The 21,233-nt window shown below is 46.7% G+C and overlaps 1 protein-coding gene across 2 annotated transcripts in view; it reads left to right on the top strand.

Moving 5' to 3' along the window:
- LOC115158656 (tensin-3) overlaps window positions 1-21,233 on the top strand; it is a 91,530-nt gene that overhangs the window by 8,349 nt on the left and 61,948 nt on the right. The window contains exons 6-9 of one of the 2 annotated variants that reach the window (XM_029707844.1): window positions 19,341-19,424; window positions 19,740-19,852; window positions 19,982-20,042; window positions 21,094-21,169. In XM_029707844.1, the coding sequence (XP_029563704.1) occupies window positions 19,341-19,424; window positions 19,740-19,852; window positions 19,982-20,042; window positions 21,094-21,169 (334 nt within the window). The remainder of the gene's footprint in view (window positions 1-19,340; window positions 19,425-19,739; window positions 19,853-19,981; window positions 20,043-21,093; window positions 21,170-21,233) is intronic. The other variant, XM_029707845.1, reaches the window with a different exon arrangement.

The following is a 21,233-nucleotide window of genomic DNA, read 5'->3' as shown; positions in this document are numbered from 1 at the left end:
CAGGTCTTCAACATGCGCATTCCCCCCGAATATGCCGATTTGGCTCTCGCCTTCTCCAAAAAGAAGGCTACTCAATTACCACCCCATCGACGGGAGGATTGTGCGATAAATCTCCTGGTAGACACTGCACTTCCCTGGAGTCACGTGTATCCCCTGTCACAGGCGGAGACGGCGGCTATGGAAACATATGTCTCTGAATCCCTGCGTCAGGGGTACATTCGGTCCTCCACTTCACCCGCCTCCTTGAGTTTCTTTTTTGTGACGAAGAAGGAGGGAGGTCTGCGCCCGTGTATTGACTACCGAGGCCTAAATCAGATCACGGTGAGGTACAGTTACCCGCTACCTCTTATTGCCATTGCGATTGAGTCAATGCACGGGGCATGCTTCTTCACCAAACTAGATCTCAGGAGCGCTTACAACCTGGTGCGTATCCGGGAGGGAGACGAGTGGAAGACGACGTTCAGTACGACCTCAGGGCATTATGAGTACCTCGTCATGCCGTACGGGTTGATGAATGCTCCATCAGTCTTCCAAGCCTTTGTAGACTAGATTTTCAGGGACCTGCACGGGCAGGGTGTAGTGGTGTATATTGATGACATTCTGATATACTCTGCTACACGCGCCGAGCATGTGTCCCTGGTGCGCAGGGTGCTTGGTCGACTGTTGGAGCATGACCTGAACGTCAAGGCTGAGAAATGCCTGTTCTTCCAACAGTTCGTCTCCTTCCTAGGATACCGCATTTCCACCTCAGGGGTGGAGATAGAGAGTGACCGCATTTCAGCCGTGTGTAATTGGCCGACTCCCACCACGGTAAAGGAGGTGCAGCGGTTTCTAGGGTTTGCCAATTACTACCGGAGGTTTATCCGGGGTTTTGGTCAGATAGCGGCTCCCATTACCTCACTGCTGAAGGGGGGACCTGTACGTTTGCAGTGGTCGGCTGAGGCGGACAGGGCTTTTGGTCACCTGAGGGCTCTGTTTACCTCGGCTCCCATGCTGGTCCATCCGGATCCCTCTTTGGCGTTCATAGTGGAGGTGGACATGTCCGAGGCTGGGATAGGAGCCGTGCTCTCTCAGCACTCGGGTACGCCATCAAAGCTCCGCCCCTGTGCCTTCTTCTCGAGGAAGCTCAGCCCGGCTGTTGTCAAGGCTCTGAAGGCATGGAGACATTGGCTTGAGGGGGCTAAATACCCTTTTCTCATCTGGACTGACCACCGCAATCTGGAATACATCCGGGCAGCGAGGAGACTGAACCCTCGCCAGGCAAGTTGGGCCATGTTTTTCACCCGTTTTGTTTTCACACTTTCTTACAGACCAGGTTCCCAGAACGTGAAGGCAGATGCACTGTCCCGGCTGTATAACACAGAGGAGCGGCCCATGAATCCCACCCCCATACTCCCGGCCTCCTGCCTGGTGGCACCGGTTGTGTGGGAGCTGGACGCGGACATTGAGCAGGCGTTATGTGCAGAGCCTGCTCCCCTCCAGTGTCCAGCTGGGCATCTGTACGTTCCGTCTGCTGTCCGTGATCGGCTGATCTATTGGGCCCACACGTCACCTTCCTCTGGTCATCCAGGCATCGGTCGGACGGTGCGCTGTCTGAGTGGGAAGTAGTGGTGGCCCACTTTGGCCAAGGATGTGAGGGTTTATGCTTCCTATTGCTCGGTGTGCGCTCAATGTAAGGCTCCTAGGCACCTGCCCAGAGGTAAGCTACACCCCTTACCCGTTCCACAATGGCCATGGTGGCACCTGTCGATCGATTTCCTGACCGATCTCCCCCATCACAGGGAAACACCACGATCCTGGTTGTTGTGGATCATTTCTCTAAATCCTGCCGTCTCCTTCCTCTGCCCGGTCTCCCTACGGCCCTACAGACTACGGAGGACTTGTTTACGCACATCTTCTGGCACTACGGGGTGCCTGAGGAATATATGTCTGATCGGGGTCCCCAGTTCACTTCGAGGGTCTGGAGGGCGTTCATGGAACGTCTGGGGGTCTCGATCAGCCTCACTTGGGGTTTTCACCCTGAGAGTAACGAGCAGGTGGAGATGTGGGTAGGTTTCTGAGGTCTTATTGCCAGGACCGGCCGGGGGAGTGGGCGGCGTTCGTGCCCTGGGCAGAGATGGCCCAGAACTCCACTAACCTCTCCCCCTTCCACTGCGTACTGGGGTATCAGCCGGTTCTGGCTTCTTGGCATCAGAGTCAGACCGAGGCTCCTGCGGTAGACGACTGGTTCCGGGGTGCGGGGGAGACATGGGACGCCGCTCATGTTCACCTTCAGCACGCCGTGCTGCGCCAGAAAGCCAGCGCAGACCGTCACCGCAGTGAGGCCCCGGTGTTCGCACCTGGGGACCGGCTCTGGCTGTCGACTCGAAACATGCCCCTCCGCCTGCCCTGCCGGAAGCTGGGTCCGCGGTTTGTCGGGCCATTTAAAGTCCTGAGGAGAGGAAACGAGGTGAGTTACAGGTCACAGCTTTCCCCCGATTACCGTATTAACCCCTCGTTCATTGTGTCTCTCCTCAGGCCGGTGGTAGCTGGCCCGCTCCAGGAGTCTGAGGTGCGGGAGTTTCCTCCGCCCCCTCTGGACATCGAGGGGTCCCCGGCGTACTCCGTTCGATCCATACTGGATTCGAGGCGTCGGGCGAGGGGCCTTCAGTACCTCGTGGACTGGGAGGGGTACGGTCCGGAGGAGAGATGCTGGGTTCCGGTGGAGGACGTGTTGGACCCTTCAATGCTGTGGGAGTTCCACCGTCTCCGTCCGGATCGCCCTGCACCTTGCCCTCTGGGTCGTCCTCGAGGCCGGCGTCGGGACGCTGCTGGAGCCACGCATCAAGTGGGGGTACAGTCACAACTTCCACCGAAGTCGGTTCCTCTCCTTGTTCGGGCGGCGTTCGGCGGTCGGCGTCACCGGTCTTCTAGCCATTGTCGATCCACTTTTCATTTTCCATTTGTTTTGTCTTGTTTTCCTACACACCTGGTTCTCATTACCCTCATTAAGTGTTGTGTATTTAACCCTCTGTCCCCCCCATGTCTTTGTGTGGAATTGTTTGTTGTAAGTGCTTGTGCACATGTTTACTGGTGCGCGTCGGGTTTTGTACCCATGTTGGTTATTTCTTTATGCCGTTGGTTTTGAAATTAAACTGCTCCGGCTATTACCTAGTTCTGTTCTCCTGCGTCTGACTTCACTGCCACCAGTTACGCACCCCTTTACAGATATGGGATATAGCCTTCAGCAACGAGAGCCTCATGTGGACAAATCTCCCAGAGCGACGATGCTATGGCCTGGCGGCTAGTTTGGCACATTTCTTTCTAGCCCAGTCTGAAAAGTGCAAGCCTCAAACATTCCTGGCATATCTTGCATTTGTCTCTTCTTTGAACAAAGACAGTGTCCTGGATAAGCCTACATATCAGAAGAGAAGAAGATAGCTTTGTATGATTATCCGGATCAGTTTCCCAAATAAACATGATTGATTACCCATCTGGCTATCCAAATCCTGAAAGGAAAGAGAAGCCATGTAGAATTCATGTAGGGTAAAGTACAGTGCTAAAGCTACAGTAAAAGCGATACTAAAACTGTATGCTAATTCTATACTATACTAAAGCTACAGATGTAGGATCTTCATTTGAGCCAATTTGCTACTGCAGGAAAATAATCCTGCGGCAACAGGAAATGCGAATTATTATGTGGATTATTATTAACAGACATTTTTGTAGGGGTTGATACATTTTTTTGTAAGGAAACATCAAGTCTGAAATTTCAAAGTGGAAATTACAAACTTTAGAATTAAACCTAAAATACACTACAAGTTTTGCATTGCAGGAAAGTTCTCCTGCAACAGGGTGATCAAACTAAGATCCTACATCTGTACAGTATCCACCTCTCCTCGGGAATGCAGAGAGAGGAGCATTTATTACAAATATGGCTTGTATTGTTTCTAATGTAATGTTTAATGTGAAAGAAAACCAGCGACACAGTTATACTGTATAATAGGTTGAAAAGGATTGGGGTCTGTATTCATAAAGCTTCTCAGAGTAGGAGTGCTGGTCCAGGATCAGTTTCGCCTTGTAGATTATAATGGATGGACAGGGGGCCTGAACCTCGTTCAGCACTCCTACTACGCTGTATGAATACGGCTCTGATGGACAGTCATTCAGTCAGTACGAGACACAGGGCAGGAAAGTTGATTACAGAGACTTTGAAATGTATACTGTTACCAACCATTGTATAGAATTTGGGCAGGGATCATGTTGCCAGGGGTTACCTGTGTAAAGGGGCGGGGTTAACTTAACCCATGTACAACCAAATCAAATCAGATTTTATTGGTCACGTACACAGTTTAGCAGGTGTTATGGCAGTTGCAGTGAAATGCTTAAATTCATAGTTCCTATCAATCAATGCAGTAAATGTCAAACAAGCACACAATAATCAAAATTAAAAGATTATCACAAATTTAGTTCAGCAGTAGATACTGTATATAAATATACTGAACAAAAATATAAACTCAACATGTAAAGTGTTGGTCCCATGGATGAAATAATTGATCGCAGAAATGTTCCATATTCACAAAAGTTTATTTCTCTAAAATTTTGTGCACAAATTTGTTTACACATCTGTTAGTGAGCATTTCTCCTTTGCCAAGATAATCCATCTACCTGACAAGTATGGCATTATCAAGAAGCTGATTAAACATTATAATCATTACACATGTGCACCTTGTGCTGGGGACAATGAAAATGTGCAGTTTTGTCACACAACAAAATGCCACAGATGTCTCAAGTTTTGAGGGAGCGTGCAATTGGCATGCTGACTGCAGGAATGTCCACCAGAGCTGTTGCCAGATAATTTCATGTTAATTTCTCTATCGTAAGCCGCCTCCAACGTCATTTTAGAGAATTTGGCAGTACGTCCTCCCAGCCTCACAACCGCAGACCATGTCTGAGACCAGCCACCCAGGCAGCTGATGAAAATGTGGGTTTGCACAACTGAGGAATTTCTGAGCAAACTGTCAGAAACTCTCTCAGATGATCGTCGTCCTTACCAGGGTTTTGACCTGACTGCAGTTCGGCATCTTAACTGATTTCAGTTGGTAAATTCTCACCTTTGATGGCCACTGACACGCTGCAGAAGTGTGCTCTTCGTGGATGAATCCTGGTTTCAACTGTACTTGGAAGATGACAGACAGCATGTGTGGCGTCGTGTGGGCAAGCGGTTTGCTGATGTCAATGTTGTGAACAGAGTGGCCCATGGTGGCGGTGTGGTTATGGTATGAGCACGCATAAGCTACGGACAACGAACACAATTGCATTTTACCGATGGCAATTTGAATGCACAGAGATACCGTGACGAGATCCTGAGGCCCATTGTCTTGCCATTCATCCGCAGCCATCACCTCATGTTTCAGCATGATAATAAACGGCCCCATGTCACAAGGAGCCATATACAATTCCTGGAAGCTGAAAATGTTCCAATTCTTTCATGGCCTGCATACAAACCAGACATGTCACCCATAGAGCATGTTTGGGATGCTCTGGATTGACGTGTACGACAGCATGTTCCAAATCCCACCAATATCCAGCAACTTCGCACAGCCATTGAAGAGGAGTGGAACATTCCACAGCCCACAATCAACAGCCTGATCAACTCTATTCGAAGGAGGTGTGTCCCGCTGCATGAGGCAAATGGTCACACCAGATACTGACGGGTTTTCTGATCCATGGCCCTACCTTTTTTTAAGGTATCTGTGACCAACAGATGCATATCTGTATTCCGTCATGTGAAATCCATAGATTAGCATCTAATTAATTAATTTCAATTGACTGATTTCCTTATATGAACTGTAACTCAGTAAAACCTTTGATGTTGTTTCATGTTGTTTTTATATTTTTGTTCAGTGTAGTGTGTAGACATTATTAAAGTGATCAGTGTTCAATGATTATGTACATAAGGCAACATTCCCTAAGGTGCCAGGTAGAGTTCCCAGTGGTACCCGGCTAGTGACAGTGACTAAGGGGCAGAGTAGGATACTGGACAGAGGGCAGAGTACTGTGCAGAGAGCGTTTAGTGGTGGCTGTTTATCAGTCACTCGGTCCCGGCTTTGATGCACCTGTACTGTCTCCGCCTTCTAGATGGAAGTGGGGTGCACAGGCCATGTTTCGGGTGGCTGAGGTCCTTGATTAACTTCTTGGCCTTCCTGTAACATCAGGTACTGTAGATGTCCTGGAGGGCAGGCAGTGTGGCCCTGATGGTGCGTTGGGATGACCGCACCACCCTCTGGAGAGCCCTCCGGTTGTAGACGGTGCAAATACTGTACCAGATGCTCTCAATGGTGCATCTGTATAAGTTTGTGAGGGTCTTAAGGACCAAGCCAAATTATTGCGCCTTCTTCACCACACTGTTGGTGTGAAGGGAACATTTCAGGTCCAAAGTGATGTGCCCGCCGAGAAACTTGAAGCTTTTGACCCTCTCCACTGCGACCTCTGCTGACATTGAGGGAGAGGTTATTTTCCTGTCACCACTCTGCCAAGGCACTCACCTCCTCAATGTAGGCTGTCTCATCAATGTTGGTGATCAGGCCTCTGGAGAGCCCTCCGGTTGTAGACGGTGCAATTACTGTACCAGATGCTCTCAATGGTGCATCTGTAGAAGTTTGTGAGGGTCTTAGGGACCAAGCCAAATTATTGCGCCTTCTTCACCACACTGTTGGTGTGAAGGGAACATTTCAGGTCCAAAGTGATGTGCCTGCCGAGAAACTTGAAGCTTTTGACCCTCTGGAGGGCCTTGTAGCTATCCCAGAAGGGAGAGTGGCAATGGTTAAAAATGTTCACGCAGCGAGTAGCAAAGGAGATGTGTTGATAGAATTATGGGAGGGTTTTCCTCAGATTTTCTTTATTAATGTCCCCAGCTACAATAAATATAGCCTCAGGATATGCAGTTTCCAGTTTGCGTAAAGTCAAGTGTAGTTCCTTGAGAGCCGTCGTCGCTGTGTCGGCTTGTGGGGGAATGTACAAAGCAGTGACTATAACCAAAGAATTTCTGGTCCAATTTCTGGTGAGTGACTGCCAATCTAATGTCCCAAAGCTATTTTTGGCTGTAGGTAATAGTACTAGAAACGTTCTGAGCAAATAATGCAAGAAATAACAACAACAAAATCAAAATACTGCCAAGTTGGCTAGGAGCTAGAAACAGGGCGACTGTGTCTGTCGGCGTCATGCCTACATACATATAGAATATACTGTAGATGCCTACATAACATGTAGGTATGTACAGTGCCTTCATAAAGTATTCATACCCTTTGGCTTATTCCACATTGTTGTGTTACAGCTTGAATTAAAAATGTATTAAATTGATTGTTTTCTCACCCGTCTACACACAATATCCCATAATGATAAAGTGAACACGTTTTTAGAGATTTTTGCAAACTTGAAAATGAAATACTAAAATATGTAATTCACACCCCTAAATCAATACATGTTAGAATCACTTTTGGCAGAGATTAAAGATGTAAATATTTCTGGGTATGACTCTAAGAGCTTTGCACACCTGGATTGTACAATATTTGCGCATTATCCATTTAAAGGTTATTCAAGCTCTGTCAAGTTGGTTGTTGATCATTGCTAGACAGATACTTTGATGTCTCGCCATAGATTTTCAAGCCGATTTAAGTCAAAACTTTACCTAGGCCACTTCGGAACATTCAATGTCATCTTAGTAAGCAACTACAGTGTATATTTGGCCTTCTATTTTAGATTATTATTCTGCTGAAAGGGGAATTTTTCTCCCAGTCTCTGTTTGAAAGCAGACTGAAAAAGGTTTTCTACTAAGATTTTGTGTGTGCTTAGCTCTATTCCATTTATTTTTATCCTAAAAATACCTCCCTAGTCCTTGCCGATGACAAGCATATCCATAACGTGATGCAGCCACCACCATGCTTGAAAATATGAAGAGTGGTACTCAGTGATGTGTTGTGTTGGACATAAAGTTAATTTATTTGCCACGTTTTTTGCAGTTTTACTTTAGTGCCTTATTGCAAACAGGATGTATATTCTGTACAGATTTCCTTCTTTACACTCTGTCAATTAGGTTAGTATTGTGGTATATCTACAATGTTGTTGATCCATCCTCAGTTTTCTCCTATCACAGCCATTAAACTCTGTAACTGTTTTAAAGTCGCCATTGGCCTCATGGTGAAAAAAAATACAAAAGAACGGTTGGTTTTTTCTTTGTATTATCTTTTACCAGATCTATTGTGTTATATTCTCCTACATTCCTTTCACATTTCCACAAACTTCAAAGTGTTTCCTTTCAAATGGTACCAAGAATATGCATATCCTTGCTTCAGAGCCTGAGCTACAGGCAGTTAGATTTGGGTATGTCATTTTAGGTGAAAATTGAAAAAAAGGGGTGGATCCTTAAGCGATTAAATCATCACAGAAAGGGAAACAAATGGCATCAACCTAGTCTCTAGGCCATGCCGAGTTCAAGGAGATTCCCCACTTGACCGTAGCTCGCTCGGTCTGAGCACAGTGACCGTGCAAATAGTAGGCCCGGAATGAAGCCTGACTAGTAGTGATTTAATGATGCTTTGGACAAAATGCGGCCTCTGCGTCACACAGAGACACACCGTTTTCGATGGGCTCATCGGGGGGAGTTTTGGGTGGATAAGCCACAGAGTTATTCTAGCTGCGCACACCGGTTCATGTAGTCTGAAACATACGAGATTCTCCCTAAGGATAAAACGGCTTTATGCTCTAACTCTGCTTCTGTGCAGGCAATTTTCAAAATTCCTTTTACCACGTGTTCAGGGTCATCTGTACCTCTACAGATATCAACATGAAAAGATTGAATGGTCCCCTTCATATCCTAAAGGGGAAGTATGAACTTTACCATCAAATAGGGCTGAAATCCCAAAATGTGCAGGCTTAAATCATCACAGAAAAGGAAACAAATGGCATCAACCTAGTCTCTAGGCAGTGCCGAGTTCAAAGAGATGCCCCCCCCCATCTACCAATAGGTGCCCTTCTTTGCGAGGCATTAAAAAACCTCTCTGGTTTTTGTGGTTGAATCTGTGTTTGAAGTTCACTGCTCGACTGAGGGACCTTACAGATAATTGTATGTGTGGGGTACACAGATGAGGTAGTCATTCAAAATCATGTTAAACACTATTATTGCACACAGAGTCCATGCCACTTATTATGTGACTTGTTAGGCAGATTTTTACTCCTGAACTTATTTAGGCTTCCTTTAACAAAGGGGTTGAATACTTATTGACTCAAGATATTTCAACTTTTCATTTTTAAGTAATTTGTAAAAAAAATGGAAAAACATAATTCCACTTTGACATTATGGGGTATTGTGTGTAGGCCAGTAACAAAATAAATGTACATTTAATCAATTTTAAATCCAGCCTGTAACACAGCAAAATGTGGAAAAAGTCAAGGGTTTTGAATGCTTTCTGAAGGCACTGTAGCTATCATATAATATTAAATACACTTTATAAATCCCACAAGAAAAATGTGGCTTTGTCACCAGTAGACAGAGCAACAACAAACACTTACTTACATCAGAGACACAGAGATAGGCCACTGATGGCTGATAAAACAAGCACAACTCATGGCTTCCACAGAAGCCTTTCAAACCATTCATCTATAGAGCCTTTGGAATCTTTAGTTCAATATCAACAGATGATTTTTTGCTGTGATGAAATATTGTTGTGTAATACTTCCTGTCATTGTCTGATACATCTCTACAGTATATTGTCTGAGTTGCTTTCTGTTTGTAATTCTGTCCTCTGACATATGTGTGAGGCTGTGTGTCCTCCTAGGACCAGAGTTGACTTTAATGTATGTGTCCCAAAATGGCACCCTATTCCCTACATCAGGGATGGGCAATTCCAGTCCTCGGGGGCCTGATTGGTGTCACACTTTTGCCAAAGCCCCAGCTAACACACCTGACTCCAATAATTAACTATCAGGATCTTCAGTTTAGAATGCAGTTAGATGAATCAGCTGTGTTTTGCTAAGGATGAAGAAAAAGTGTGGTCCCTGAGGACTGGAGTTAATCATCCCTGCCCTACATAGTGCACTACTTCTGATCAGAGCCCTATGGGCCTTGGTCAAAAGTAGTGCACTATATAAGGAATAATAGGGCACCATTTGGGATGCAACCCTGTGTGTCCTCCTCAGCCCAGAGTTCACTTTACAGTGTCAGTAATGTCACTGAAAGATAATGGAAGGGTCACACAAGGCGGGAAGAACAATTGCAGGAAAGGGGAAGTGTTTATTTCCAGTGTGTGCATGCTTTTTGTGAGTGAGTGTGTGGATTTTTGTGTGAGTGTTTGTGTAGATGTGTGTGTGTTTCCCCGTGGTTGTCAGCTGACTCTCTGTAGTGATTGTTAAATGCTGATAACATTCCTCCTGACTCTGTGTCAGCTTCCCTATCTCTACCCCAGTGTGTGTGTGTGTGTGTGTGTGTGTGTGTGTGTGTGTGTGTGTGTGTGTGTGTGTGTGTGTGTGTGTGTGTGTGTGTGTGTGTGTGTGTGTGTGTGTGTGTGTGTGTGTGTGTGGGTGTGTTTTACATGTGGGAGCGTATGTATAGTATGTGTGATTGTGTGGGTAGAGTCCACTGAGTGTGCATAGAGCAGATACAAGAGAGTCAGTGAAATTAAAAAGTGGGTCAATGCAAATAGTCAGGGTAGCCATCTGATTAACTGTTCAGCAGTCTTATGGCTTGGGGCTGGAAGCTGTTAAGGAGTCTTTTGTTCCCAGACTTGGAGCTCCGGTACCGTTGCCATGAGGAAGTAGAGAGAACAGTCTATGGCTTGGGTGGCTGGAGTCTTGACAGTTTTTAGGGCCTTCCTCTGACACCGCCTGGTATAGAGGTCCTGGATGGCAGGGAGCTCGGCGCCAGTGATGTACTGGGGCGCACGCACTACCCTCTATAGCGCTTTACGGTCGGATGCCAAGCAGTTGCCATACCAGTCAAGATGCTCTTAGTGGTGTTGCTGTAGAACTGTAGGATCTGAGGGCTCATGCCAAATCTTTTCTGCCTCCTGAGGGGGAAGAGGCGTTGTCGTGCCCTCTTCACGACTGTCTTGGTGTGTTTGGACCATGATAGGTACTTAGTGATGTGGACACCGAGGACCTTGAAGTTATCGACCCACTCCACTACAGCCCTGTCAATGTGAATGGTGGCGTGCTCTCCCCTCTGTTTCCTGTAGTCCACGATCAGCTCCTTTGTCTTGCTGACATTGAGGGAGAGGTTGTTGTCCTGCCACCACACTGCCATGTTTTTTACCTCCTCCCTATAGGCTGTCTCATCGCCCATCTTCCCCCTCAGGAGGCTGAAAAGATTTGGCATGAGCCCTCAGATCCTACAGTTCTACAGCAGCACCACTAAGAGCATCTTGACTGGCTGCATCCCCGCTTGGTATGGCAACTGCTTGGCATCTGACCGTAAAGCGCTATAGAGGGTAGTGCGTGCGCCCCAGTACATTACTGGCGCCGAGCTCCCTGCCATCCAGGACCTCTATACCAGGCGGTGTCAGAGGAAGGCCCTAAAAACTGTCAAGACTCCAGCCACCCAAGTCATAGACTGTTCTCTCTGCTACAGCACGGGAAGCAGTACCGGAGCGCCAAATCTGGGACCAAAAGACTCCTTAACAGCTTCTACCCCCAAGCCATAAAACTGCTGAAGAGTTAAACAAATGGCTACCTGGAATATTTGCATTGACCCCCTTATTTTATTTGTATATTTTCTTATATATTCTCTCTTGCACAGGCTCGATGTACACTCACTGGACTCTAACCACACACTCACACATACTACACTGACACTCAAACACACACACACGGACACGCACGCGCACACACACACACACACAAATCAAATCAAATATTATTTGTCACATGCACATGGTTAGCAGATGTTAATGCGAGTGTAGCGAAATGCTTGTGCTTCTAGTTCTGACCGTGCAGTATCTAACAAGTAATCTAACAATTTCACAACAACTACTTTATACACACAAGTGTAAAGGAATGAATAAGAATATGTACATAAAAATATATGGATGAGCGATGTCCGAACGGCATAGGCAAGATGCAGTAGATGGCATAGAGTACAGTATATACATATGAGATGAGTAATCTAGTGTATGTCAAATCAAATCAAAGTTTATTTGTCACGTGCGCCGAATACAACACCTTACAGTGAAATGCTTACTTACAGGCTCTAACCAATAGCGTGAAAAAAAAGGTATGTGTGTGTGTAGGTAAGTTAAGAAATAAAACAACAGTAGAAAGACATTTGAAAATAAGAGTAGCAAGGCTATATACAGACACTGGTTAGTCAGTCTAGTTAGCCAATGTGCGGGAGCACTGGTTGGTCAGGACAATTGAGGTAGTATGTACATGAATGTATAGTTAAAGTGACTATGCATATAAGATAAACAGAGAGTAGCAGGGGTGGCAGGGGGAGGGCACACAATGCAAATAGTCCGGGTAACCATTTGGTTACCTGTTCAGGAGTCTTATGGCTTGGGGGTAAAAACTGTTGAGAAGCCTTTTTGTCCTAGACTTGGCACTCCGGTACCGCTTGTCATGAGGTAGTAGAGAGAACAGTCTATGACTGGGGTGGCTGGGGTCTTTGTAAACATTATATAAAGTGGCATTGCTTAAAGTGGCTAGTGATACATTTATTACATCCAATTTTGAATTATTCAAGTGGCTAGAGATGAGTCAGTATGTTGGCAGCAGCCACTTAATGTTATTGATGGCTGTTTAACAGCCTGATGGCCTTGAGATAGAAGCTGTTTTTCAGTCTCTCGGTCCCCTCATTGATACACCTGTACTTGTCACAGGCATCATAATGAGTAGACCAAGGTGCAGCGTGGAATATGTTAATCTTGTAGTTTTAATGAAAGAAGAATGAACACTTACAAATTAAACCAAAAAATTACAGCAGACAGTTCCGTCAGGTACTTTACAACTAAACAGAAAATAACTACCCACAAAACACAAAGGAAAAACATGCTGCCTAAGTATGGCTTCCAATCAGAGACAACGATAGACACCTGCCTCTGATTGGAAACCATACCCGGCCAAAACATAGAAAACAAAACATAGAATGCCCACCCACCTATCACACCCTGGCCTAGCTAAACAGAGAAAACACAGCTCTCCTAGGTCAGAGCGTGACAGTACCCCTCCCCAAAGGTGCGGACTCCCGGCCAAAAACCTGAACCTATTGGGGAGGGTCTGGGTGGGCATCTATACTTGGCGGCGGCTCTGGTTCGGGGCATAGCCCCCACACCGCCCGCTGATCCCCTCGCTTCTGTGTCGCCGGAGGAACCAGACCGTGGATCAGCGCCGGAGGCTCTGAACTGGCGACCGCCGCTGAAGACTCTGGGCTGCAGGCCGCCGCTGAAGACTGGGCTGCAGACCGTCGCTGAAGACTCTGAGCTGCAGACCGTCGCTGAAGACTCTGGGCTGCAGGCCGCCGCTGAAGACTCTGGGCTGCAGGCCGCCGCTGAAGACTCTGGGCTGCAGGCCGTCGCTGAAGACTCTGGGCTGCAGACCGTCTCTGTAGGTTCCAGACTGAGGACCTTCGCTGCAGGCTCCGTGCCATGGATCATCACTACTGGTTCTGCGCCATGGATCATCACTACTGGTTCCGTGCCATGGATCATCACTGGAGGCTTTGTGCCATGGATCATCACTGGAGGCTCCGGGCCATGGATTATCACTGGAGGCTTCGTGCCATGGATCATCCCTACAGGCTCCGGGCCATGGATCATCACTGGAGGCTTCGTGCCATGGATCATCCCTACAGGCTCTGAGCAATGGATCATCACTGGAGGCTTCGTGCCATGGATTATAACTACAGGCTCCGGGCCATGGATCATCACTGGAAGCTTCGTGCCATGGATTATCACTGGAGGCTTCGGACCATTGATTATCACTGGAGGTTTCCTACGGGGAGCTGGAACCAGTTTCACCAGACTGGGGAGATGCACTGTGGACCGCGTGCTCAAAGCAGGCACCGGTCGTACTGGGCTATGGAGGCGTATTGGAGGAAGAGTGCGAGAAGCAGGCACAGGATGTACTGGGCTATGGTGGCGCACTGGAGGGAGAGTGCGCTGAGCAGGCACAGGACCTACTGGGCTATGGTGGTGCACTGGAGGAAGAGTGCGCGGAGCAGGCACAGGGTACACTGGGCCTTGGAGGCGCACTGGAGGTCTGGCGCTTAGGGCTGGCACAACCCGTCCTGGCTCGATGTTGACTATATCCCTGCAAGGGCGGAGTGCTGGTACAGGACGAACTGGGCTGTGCTGGTGAATGAGGGGTACCGTACGTAGAGCAGGTGCAGGATAACCTGGGCCGAAGAGACGCAGTGGAGACCAGATACGTTGAACCGGTGCACTTCTCCCTGGCTGCCGGCCAACTCTAGCACGGCAACGTTGAGGAGCTTGCACCGAGCGCACCGGGCTGTGAGTACGCACTGGCGACACAGTGCGTATCACTGCATAACACGGTGCTTGCTCGGTCACTCGCTCCCCACGGTAAGCACGGGGAGTTGGCTCTGGTCTTAACCTCGCCTTCGCCAATGTACCCGTGTGCCCCCCCCAAATGTTTTGGGACGCTGCCTCTCGGCCTCTTGTTGCTTGCCTAGCCGTTCCTCCCAGTATCGTCTTTCCGCCTTCGCTGCCTCTATCTCCCATTGCAGACGGCGATACTCCCCAGGCCCTGTCCAGGGTCCTGCCCCATCTAGGATCTCCTCCCAGGTCCCCTCCTCTGAACCATACTGCTTGGTCCTGCTCTTCCTCCTGGAGAATGCACGCTGCTTGGTCCGTTGGTGGTGGGTAGTTCTGTCACAGGCGTCATAATGAGTAGACCAAGGTGCAGCGTGGAATATGTTCATCTTGTAGTTTTAATGAAAGAAGAATGAACACTTACAAATTAAACCAAAAAATGACAGCAGACAGTTCCGTCAGGTACTTTACAACTAAACGGAAAATAACTACCCACAAAACACAAAGGAAAAACAGGCTTCCTAAGTATGGCTTCCAATCAGAGACAACGATAGACACCTGCCTCTGATTGGAAACCATACCCGGCCAAAACATAGAAAACAAAACATAGAATGCCCACCCACCTATCACACCCTGGCCTAGCTAAACAGAGAAAACACAGCTCTCCTAGGTCAGAGCGTGACAGTACTGACCTCGGCTTCTGGATGACAGTGGGATGAACAGGCAGTGGCTCGGGTGGTTGTTGTACTTGATGATCTTTTTGGCCTTCCTGTGACATCGGGTGGTGTAGGTGTCCTGGAGGGCAGGTAGTTTGCCCCCGGTGATGCGTTGTGCAGACCTCACTACCCTCTGGAGAGCCTTACTGTTGTGGGCGGAGCAGTTGCTGTACCAGGTGGTGATACAGCCCGACAGGATGCTTTCGATTCTGTATCTGTAAAAGTTTGTGAGTGTTTTTGGTGACAAGCCAAATTTCTTCAGCCTCCTGAGGTTGAAGAGGCTCTGCTGCGCCTTCTTCACCACGCTGTCTGTGTGGGTGGACCATTTCAGTTTGTCCGTGATGTGGACGCCAAGAAAATAAAAGCTTTCCACCTTCTCCACTACTGTCCCATCGATGTGGATAGGGGGCTGCTCCCTCTGCTTTTTCCTGAAGTCCACGATCATCTCCTTTGTTTTGTTGACATTGAGTGTGAGGCTATTTTCCTGACACCACACTCCGAGGGCCCTCACCTCCTCCCTGTAGGCCGTCTCGTCGTTGTTGGTAATCAAGCCTACCACTGTAGTGTTGTCTGCAAACGTGATGATTGAGTTGGAGGCGTGCATGTCCACGCAGTCATGGGTGAACATGGATTACAGGATACGGCTGAGAACACACTCTTGTGGGGCCCCAGTGTTGAGGATCAGCAGTGTGGAGATGTTGTTTCCTACCTCACCACCTGGGGGCGGCCCGTCAGGAAGTCCAGGACCCAGTTGCACAGGGCGGGGTCGAGACCCAGGGTCTCGAGCTTAATGACGAGTTTGGAGGGTACTATGGTGTTAAATGCTGAGCTGTACTCGATGAACAGCATTCTTACATAGGTATTCCTCTTGTCCAGATGGGTTAGGGCAGTGTGATTGCGATTGCGTCGTCTGTGGACCTTTTGGGGCGGTAAGCAAATTGGAGTGGGTCTAGGGTGTCAGGTAGGGTGGAGGTGATATGGTCCTTGACTAGTCTCTCAAAGCACTTCATGATGACAGAAGTGAGTGCTACGGGGCGATAGTCATTTAGCTCAGTTACCTTAGCTTTCTTGGGAACAGGAACAATGGTGGCCCTCTTGAAGCATGTGGGAACAGCATACTGGGATAAGGATTGATTGAATATGTCTGTAAATACACCAGGCAGCTGGTCTGCGCATGCTCTGAGGACGCGGCTGGGGATGCAGTCTTGGCCGGCAGCCTTGCGAGAGTTAACACGTTTAAATGTTTTACTCACATTGGCTGCAGTGAAGCAGAGCCCGCAGGTTTTGGTAGCGGGCCGTATCAGTTGCACTGTATTGTCCTCAACGCGAGCAAAGAAGTTGTTTAGTTTGTCTGGGAGCAAGACATCGTGGTCCGCAATGGGGCTGGTTTTCCTTTTGTAGTCCATTATTGACTGTAGACCCTGCCAAATACTTCTCGTGTCTGAGCCGTTGAATTGCGACTCTACTTTGTCTCTATACTGATGCGTAGCTTGTTTGACTGCCTTGCGGAGGGAATTGCTACACTGTTTGTATTCGGCCATGTTTCCGGTCACCTTGCCCTGATTAAAAGCAGTGGTTCTCGCTTTCAGTTTTGTGAGAATGCTGCCATCAATCCACGGTTTCTGGTTGGGGAAGGTTTTAATAGTCGCTGTGGGTACAACGTTACCGATGCACTTGCTAATAAACTCGCTCACCGAATCAGCGTATCCATCAATGTTATTGTCCGACGCTATGCGGAACATATCCCAGTCCACGTGATCGAAGCAATCTTGAAGCGTGGAACCCGATTGGTCGGACCAGCGTTGAACAGACCTGAGCACGGGCTTTTCCTGTTTTAGTTTCTGTCTATAGGCTGGGAGCAACAAAATTGAGTTGTGGTCAGATTTTCTGACAGGAGGGCGGGGGAGGGCTTTGTATGCGTCGCGGAAGTTAGAATAACAATGATCCAGGGTTTTGCCAGCCCGGGTTGCGAATTCGATATGCTGATAAGATTTAGGGAGCCTTGTTTTCAGATTAGCCTTGTTAAAATCCTCAGCTACAATAATTGCAGACTCAGGATATGTGGTTTCCAGTTTACATAGAGTCAAATGAAGTTCTTTCAGGGCCGCCGATGTGTCTGCTTGGGGGGGGGGGGGGGGGGGATATACACGACTATGTGATTATGGTCGAAGAGAATTCTCTTGGTAGATATTACGGTCGGCATTAGATTGTAAGGAATTCTAGGTCAGGTAAACAAAAGGACTTGAGTTCCTGTATGTTTTTATGATCACACCACGTCTCGTTAATCATAAGGCATACATCCCCACCCTTCTTCTTACCAGAGAGATGTTTGTTTCTGTCGACGCAATGCGTGAAGAAACCAGGTGGCTGCACCGACTCTGATGATGCACCCCGAATGAGCCATGTTTCCGTGAAACAAAGAACGTTATAATCTATGATGTCTCTCTGGAAGGCAACCCTTGCTCGGATTTTGTCTACCTTGTCAAGAGACTGGACATTGGCGAGTAGTATGCTCTGGAGCGGGGCGCGATGTGCCTGTCTACGGAGCCTGACCAGAAGACCGCTCCGTCTGCCCCTTCTGCAGCGCCATTGTTTTGGGTCACCGGCTGGGATCCGATCCATTGTCCTGGGTGGTGGACCAAACAGAGGATCCGCTTCAGGAATGTCGTATTCCTGGTCGTAATGTTGGTGAGTTGACGTTGCTCTTATATCCAATAGTTCCTCCCGACTGTATGTAATAAAACTTAAGATTTCCTGGGGTAACAATATAAGAAAGAACACATAAAAAAACGAAATACTGCATAGTTTCCTAGGAACGCGAAGCGAGGCGGTCATCTCTGTCGGCGCCGGAAAGGGACCGACACACATGCATATTGATACCACACACACATGCATTCACATTCCTTCACCCTCTTTACATACGCTGCTGCTACTCTGTTTATTCGTTTATTATCTACTGTTTGCATAGTCACTTTCCCCTACATACAGGTACGTACATATTACCTCAATTACCTTGACTTACCCGTATCTTCGTTATTGTTCTTTTTTCTTCAAGGCAACCTACAGTAGATTCCACGGACCCCTCAACCCTCAAAACTATAGCAATACAGGAACCCCAATGGAGGCTCGCCATGGGCCAAACTGGATGACTCCTGTCAGTACTTTGATCTTTGAATTTGGAATATTCCTTTATCTGAGGTAGCCCCCCCCCACCCCCAATGCAGAGTACTTGCAGGAGTCATCCTCTTGGCCCAGGTCGAGCTAGGCCCTGCTTAGCCGAAATGTAGATACTATGACCCGCTTTCTCCTGCTCTACTGAAAAAATGATCCTTCAAGTGATTAAGTGGATTTGTGTGTTTTTTTCTCTCAAGGAACTAACATATGTTTTAGTATAGGGATGTTGTGAGGGGCTGGAAAAACATCGATAGAGGTGCTTAAATTTGACTTCTGAAAAGGTGTAGGAACCCTGATGTGATATTAAAAATACAAACAATTAAAAGTAATGCATTCATAATTCACTGTAATTCATTAATTTAAAAATGTATTGTTTTTAATATACTAGTCAAATCAAATCATTACTTTACTGGTAAATACTTGCTCATGAGCCCTTCCCAACGATGCAGAATATATTTATATATATATTTATAATATATATATATAGTAACACAGGAGAAATAAAATACACAATAATTAAGCTACACACAGGGAGTACCGGTACCAGATCAATGTGCAGGGGTACGATGTATTTGAGGTAGATATGTACATAAAGGCAGGGTAAAGTAACTAGGTAAAGTAACTATTAGATAATAATAAGAAACTAAGGCAAGCTAGCAATAACTAGCATTAGCATTCAGTAGGGAGAGTAAGCATGTACAACCTGAACAAGTGCACAATTCGTCCTGCAGACTTGGGTCTAGACTGAATGTGTGTGTCCTCCTCAGTGCAGACCTGGCTCTAGACTGAATGTGTGTGTCCTCCTCAGTGCAGACCTGGCTCTAGACTGAATGTGTGTGTCCTCCTCAGTGCAGACCTGGCTCTAGACTGAATGTGTGTGTCCTCCTCAGTGCAGACCTGGCTCTAGACTGAATATGTGTGTCCTCCTCAGTGCAGACCTGGGTCTAGACCACTTTGCCATGAGAAGGTTCTACAACGACAAAGTATCTTCTCTAATGACTCCCTCGCAGAAACGGTAAGAAACCACCCCACACAAAGCAAATCTGATTGGTTAACTTCAAGTTCACAGAAGATCCTCTGCACAACAGATCAATATGGTTCAAAGGTCAACTGTCTGGTCATCAGTGAGCTTCAGATGTGGCCTTCTGGCTGAGGGCTTCCTTGTTCTGAAATTTTACCTGATATTACAGCGGTCAGGTGTCAGACTTGGGAGGTCAATCACTTGACATACAGTCTCTCTCTCTCTCTCTCTCTCTCTCTCTCTCTCTCTCTCTCTCTCTCTCTCTCTCTCTCTCTCTCTCTCTCTCTCTCTCTCTCTCTCTCTCTCTAGGTATGTGTGGATGTTCAGCAGTCTGCTGAGGGGAGTTATGAACATGGATCACTCTCCTCTCTTCCTCCTTTGTGTGGTTCTTCACGGCGTGCCCAACATCAATTCTGTGGGAGGTTAGAAACACCCATACAAACACTATACTACACCTCTCACGTCACAGTGATACACACTGTTCTCAGATATACATTTTATGATGCACTACTGAATTAGCTATGTATTTTTCCTGTTTGTGTTGTCTGCAGGATGCGGTCTGTTCCTGAGAGTGTACCAGAGCCTGCAGGTCGTCTGCACTTCAGCAGTCTAGTGAGATACCATACTCATTCACACTTCATTTGGATGTTCCGGATAGTCCATCTGTAGATGCTCTACAGATGGCCATAGTATCAACAAACTATCTGTTGAAAAGCAACTATTTTCTAAGGTTACAGTTACACTCTTAGAAAAAAAGGTGCTATCTAAAACGTAAAAGGGTTCCTTAGCTGTCCCCATAGGAGAACACTTTGAAGAACCCTTTTGAGTTCCATGTAAAACCCTTTACACAGAGGAACCCAAAATAGTTCTACCTGGAACCAAAAAGGAACCTATGGCAGTTTGGACAACATTTTTTTACACCAGAATTTCTGGGGACCAATTTTTTTGCCCAAATCTAATGACACAACCTTAAAATATGTAAATTTAGATTTTTACTTTAAAAAAAAACCTTCAATTCATTGAATCTCTTATCAAAATGGAAAGAAACCAATAAATACATTTACCAATACATGTATTTTTTTCAAATGATCTTTCTCAAACACTTTGTATATTGTCCCATACAATAATCTGTACTCTGATTTTTTTGCTCCTAAAAATACAATTTAAATCATAATAATAATTGCAATAATTGCACTGCAATTCCCTGCGACCCCGACTTTGAATACCACTGTCCTATGGGGACCGCTGCAGAACCCTTTTGGAACCCTTTTTTCCCCAAAAATTGTAGTGTTAGGGTTAGGTTTAGAGTAAGGGTAAGGGTTAATGTTAGGGTTAGTAAATATTACTGATAGTCTGTTGTAGATAGTCTGTAGAGCATCTGCATTGCTTGCTGTTTTGGGTTTTAGGCTGGGTTTCTGTACAGCACTTTGTGACATCTGCTGATATAAAAAAAGGCTTTATAAATACATTTGATTGATTGATTGATCTACAGATGGACTATGGAAATATAGTGTTACCATGGTAATAATATTATGTGTATGAAAAAGTATGAAAATGTATCCACTCACTGTAAGTCGCTCTTGATAAGAGTGTCTGCTAAATGACTCAAATCTAAATGCAAATGTGTGTTTACTTTGTCTGTGTGTGTTTATACCTGTCACAGTCACGTGCGAGCAGTACAGACAGACAGGGTTTACTTTGTACTGCAACCAGCTCAACTGCTGAAGGGAGACATAATGGTAGGTATAATCACACTCATATACAGTACCTGCACTTTTAAAATCCGGAATTGAATGGAATGTT

Source organism: Salmo trutta, chromosome 22 (genome assembly GCF_901001165.1).
Source record: "Salmo trutta chromosome 22, fSalTru1.1, whole genome shotgun sequence".
Lineage (NCBI taxonomy): Eukaryota > Metazoa > Chordata > Actinopteri > Salmoniformes > Salmonidae > Salmo > Salmo trutta.
This window is presented reverse-complemented; position numbering and strand designations above follow the sequence as displayed.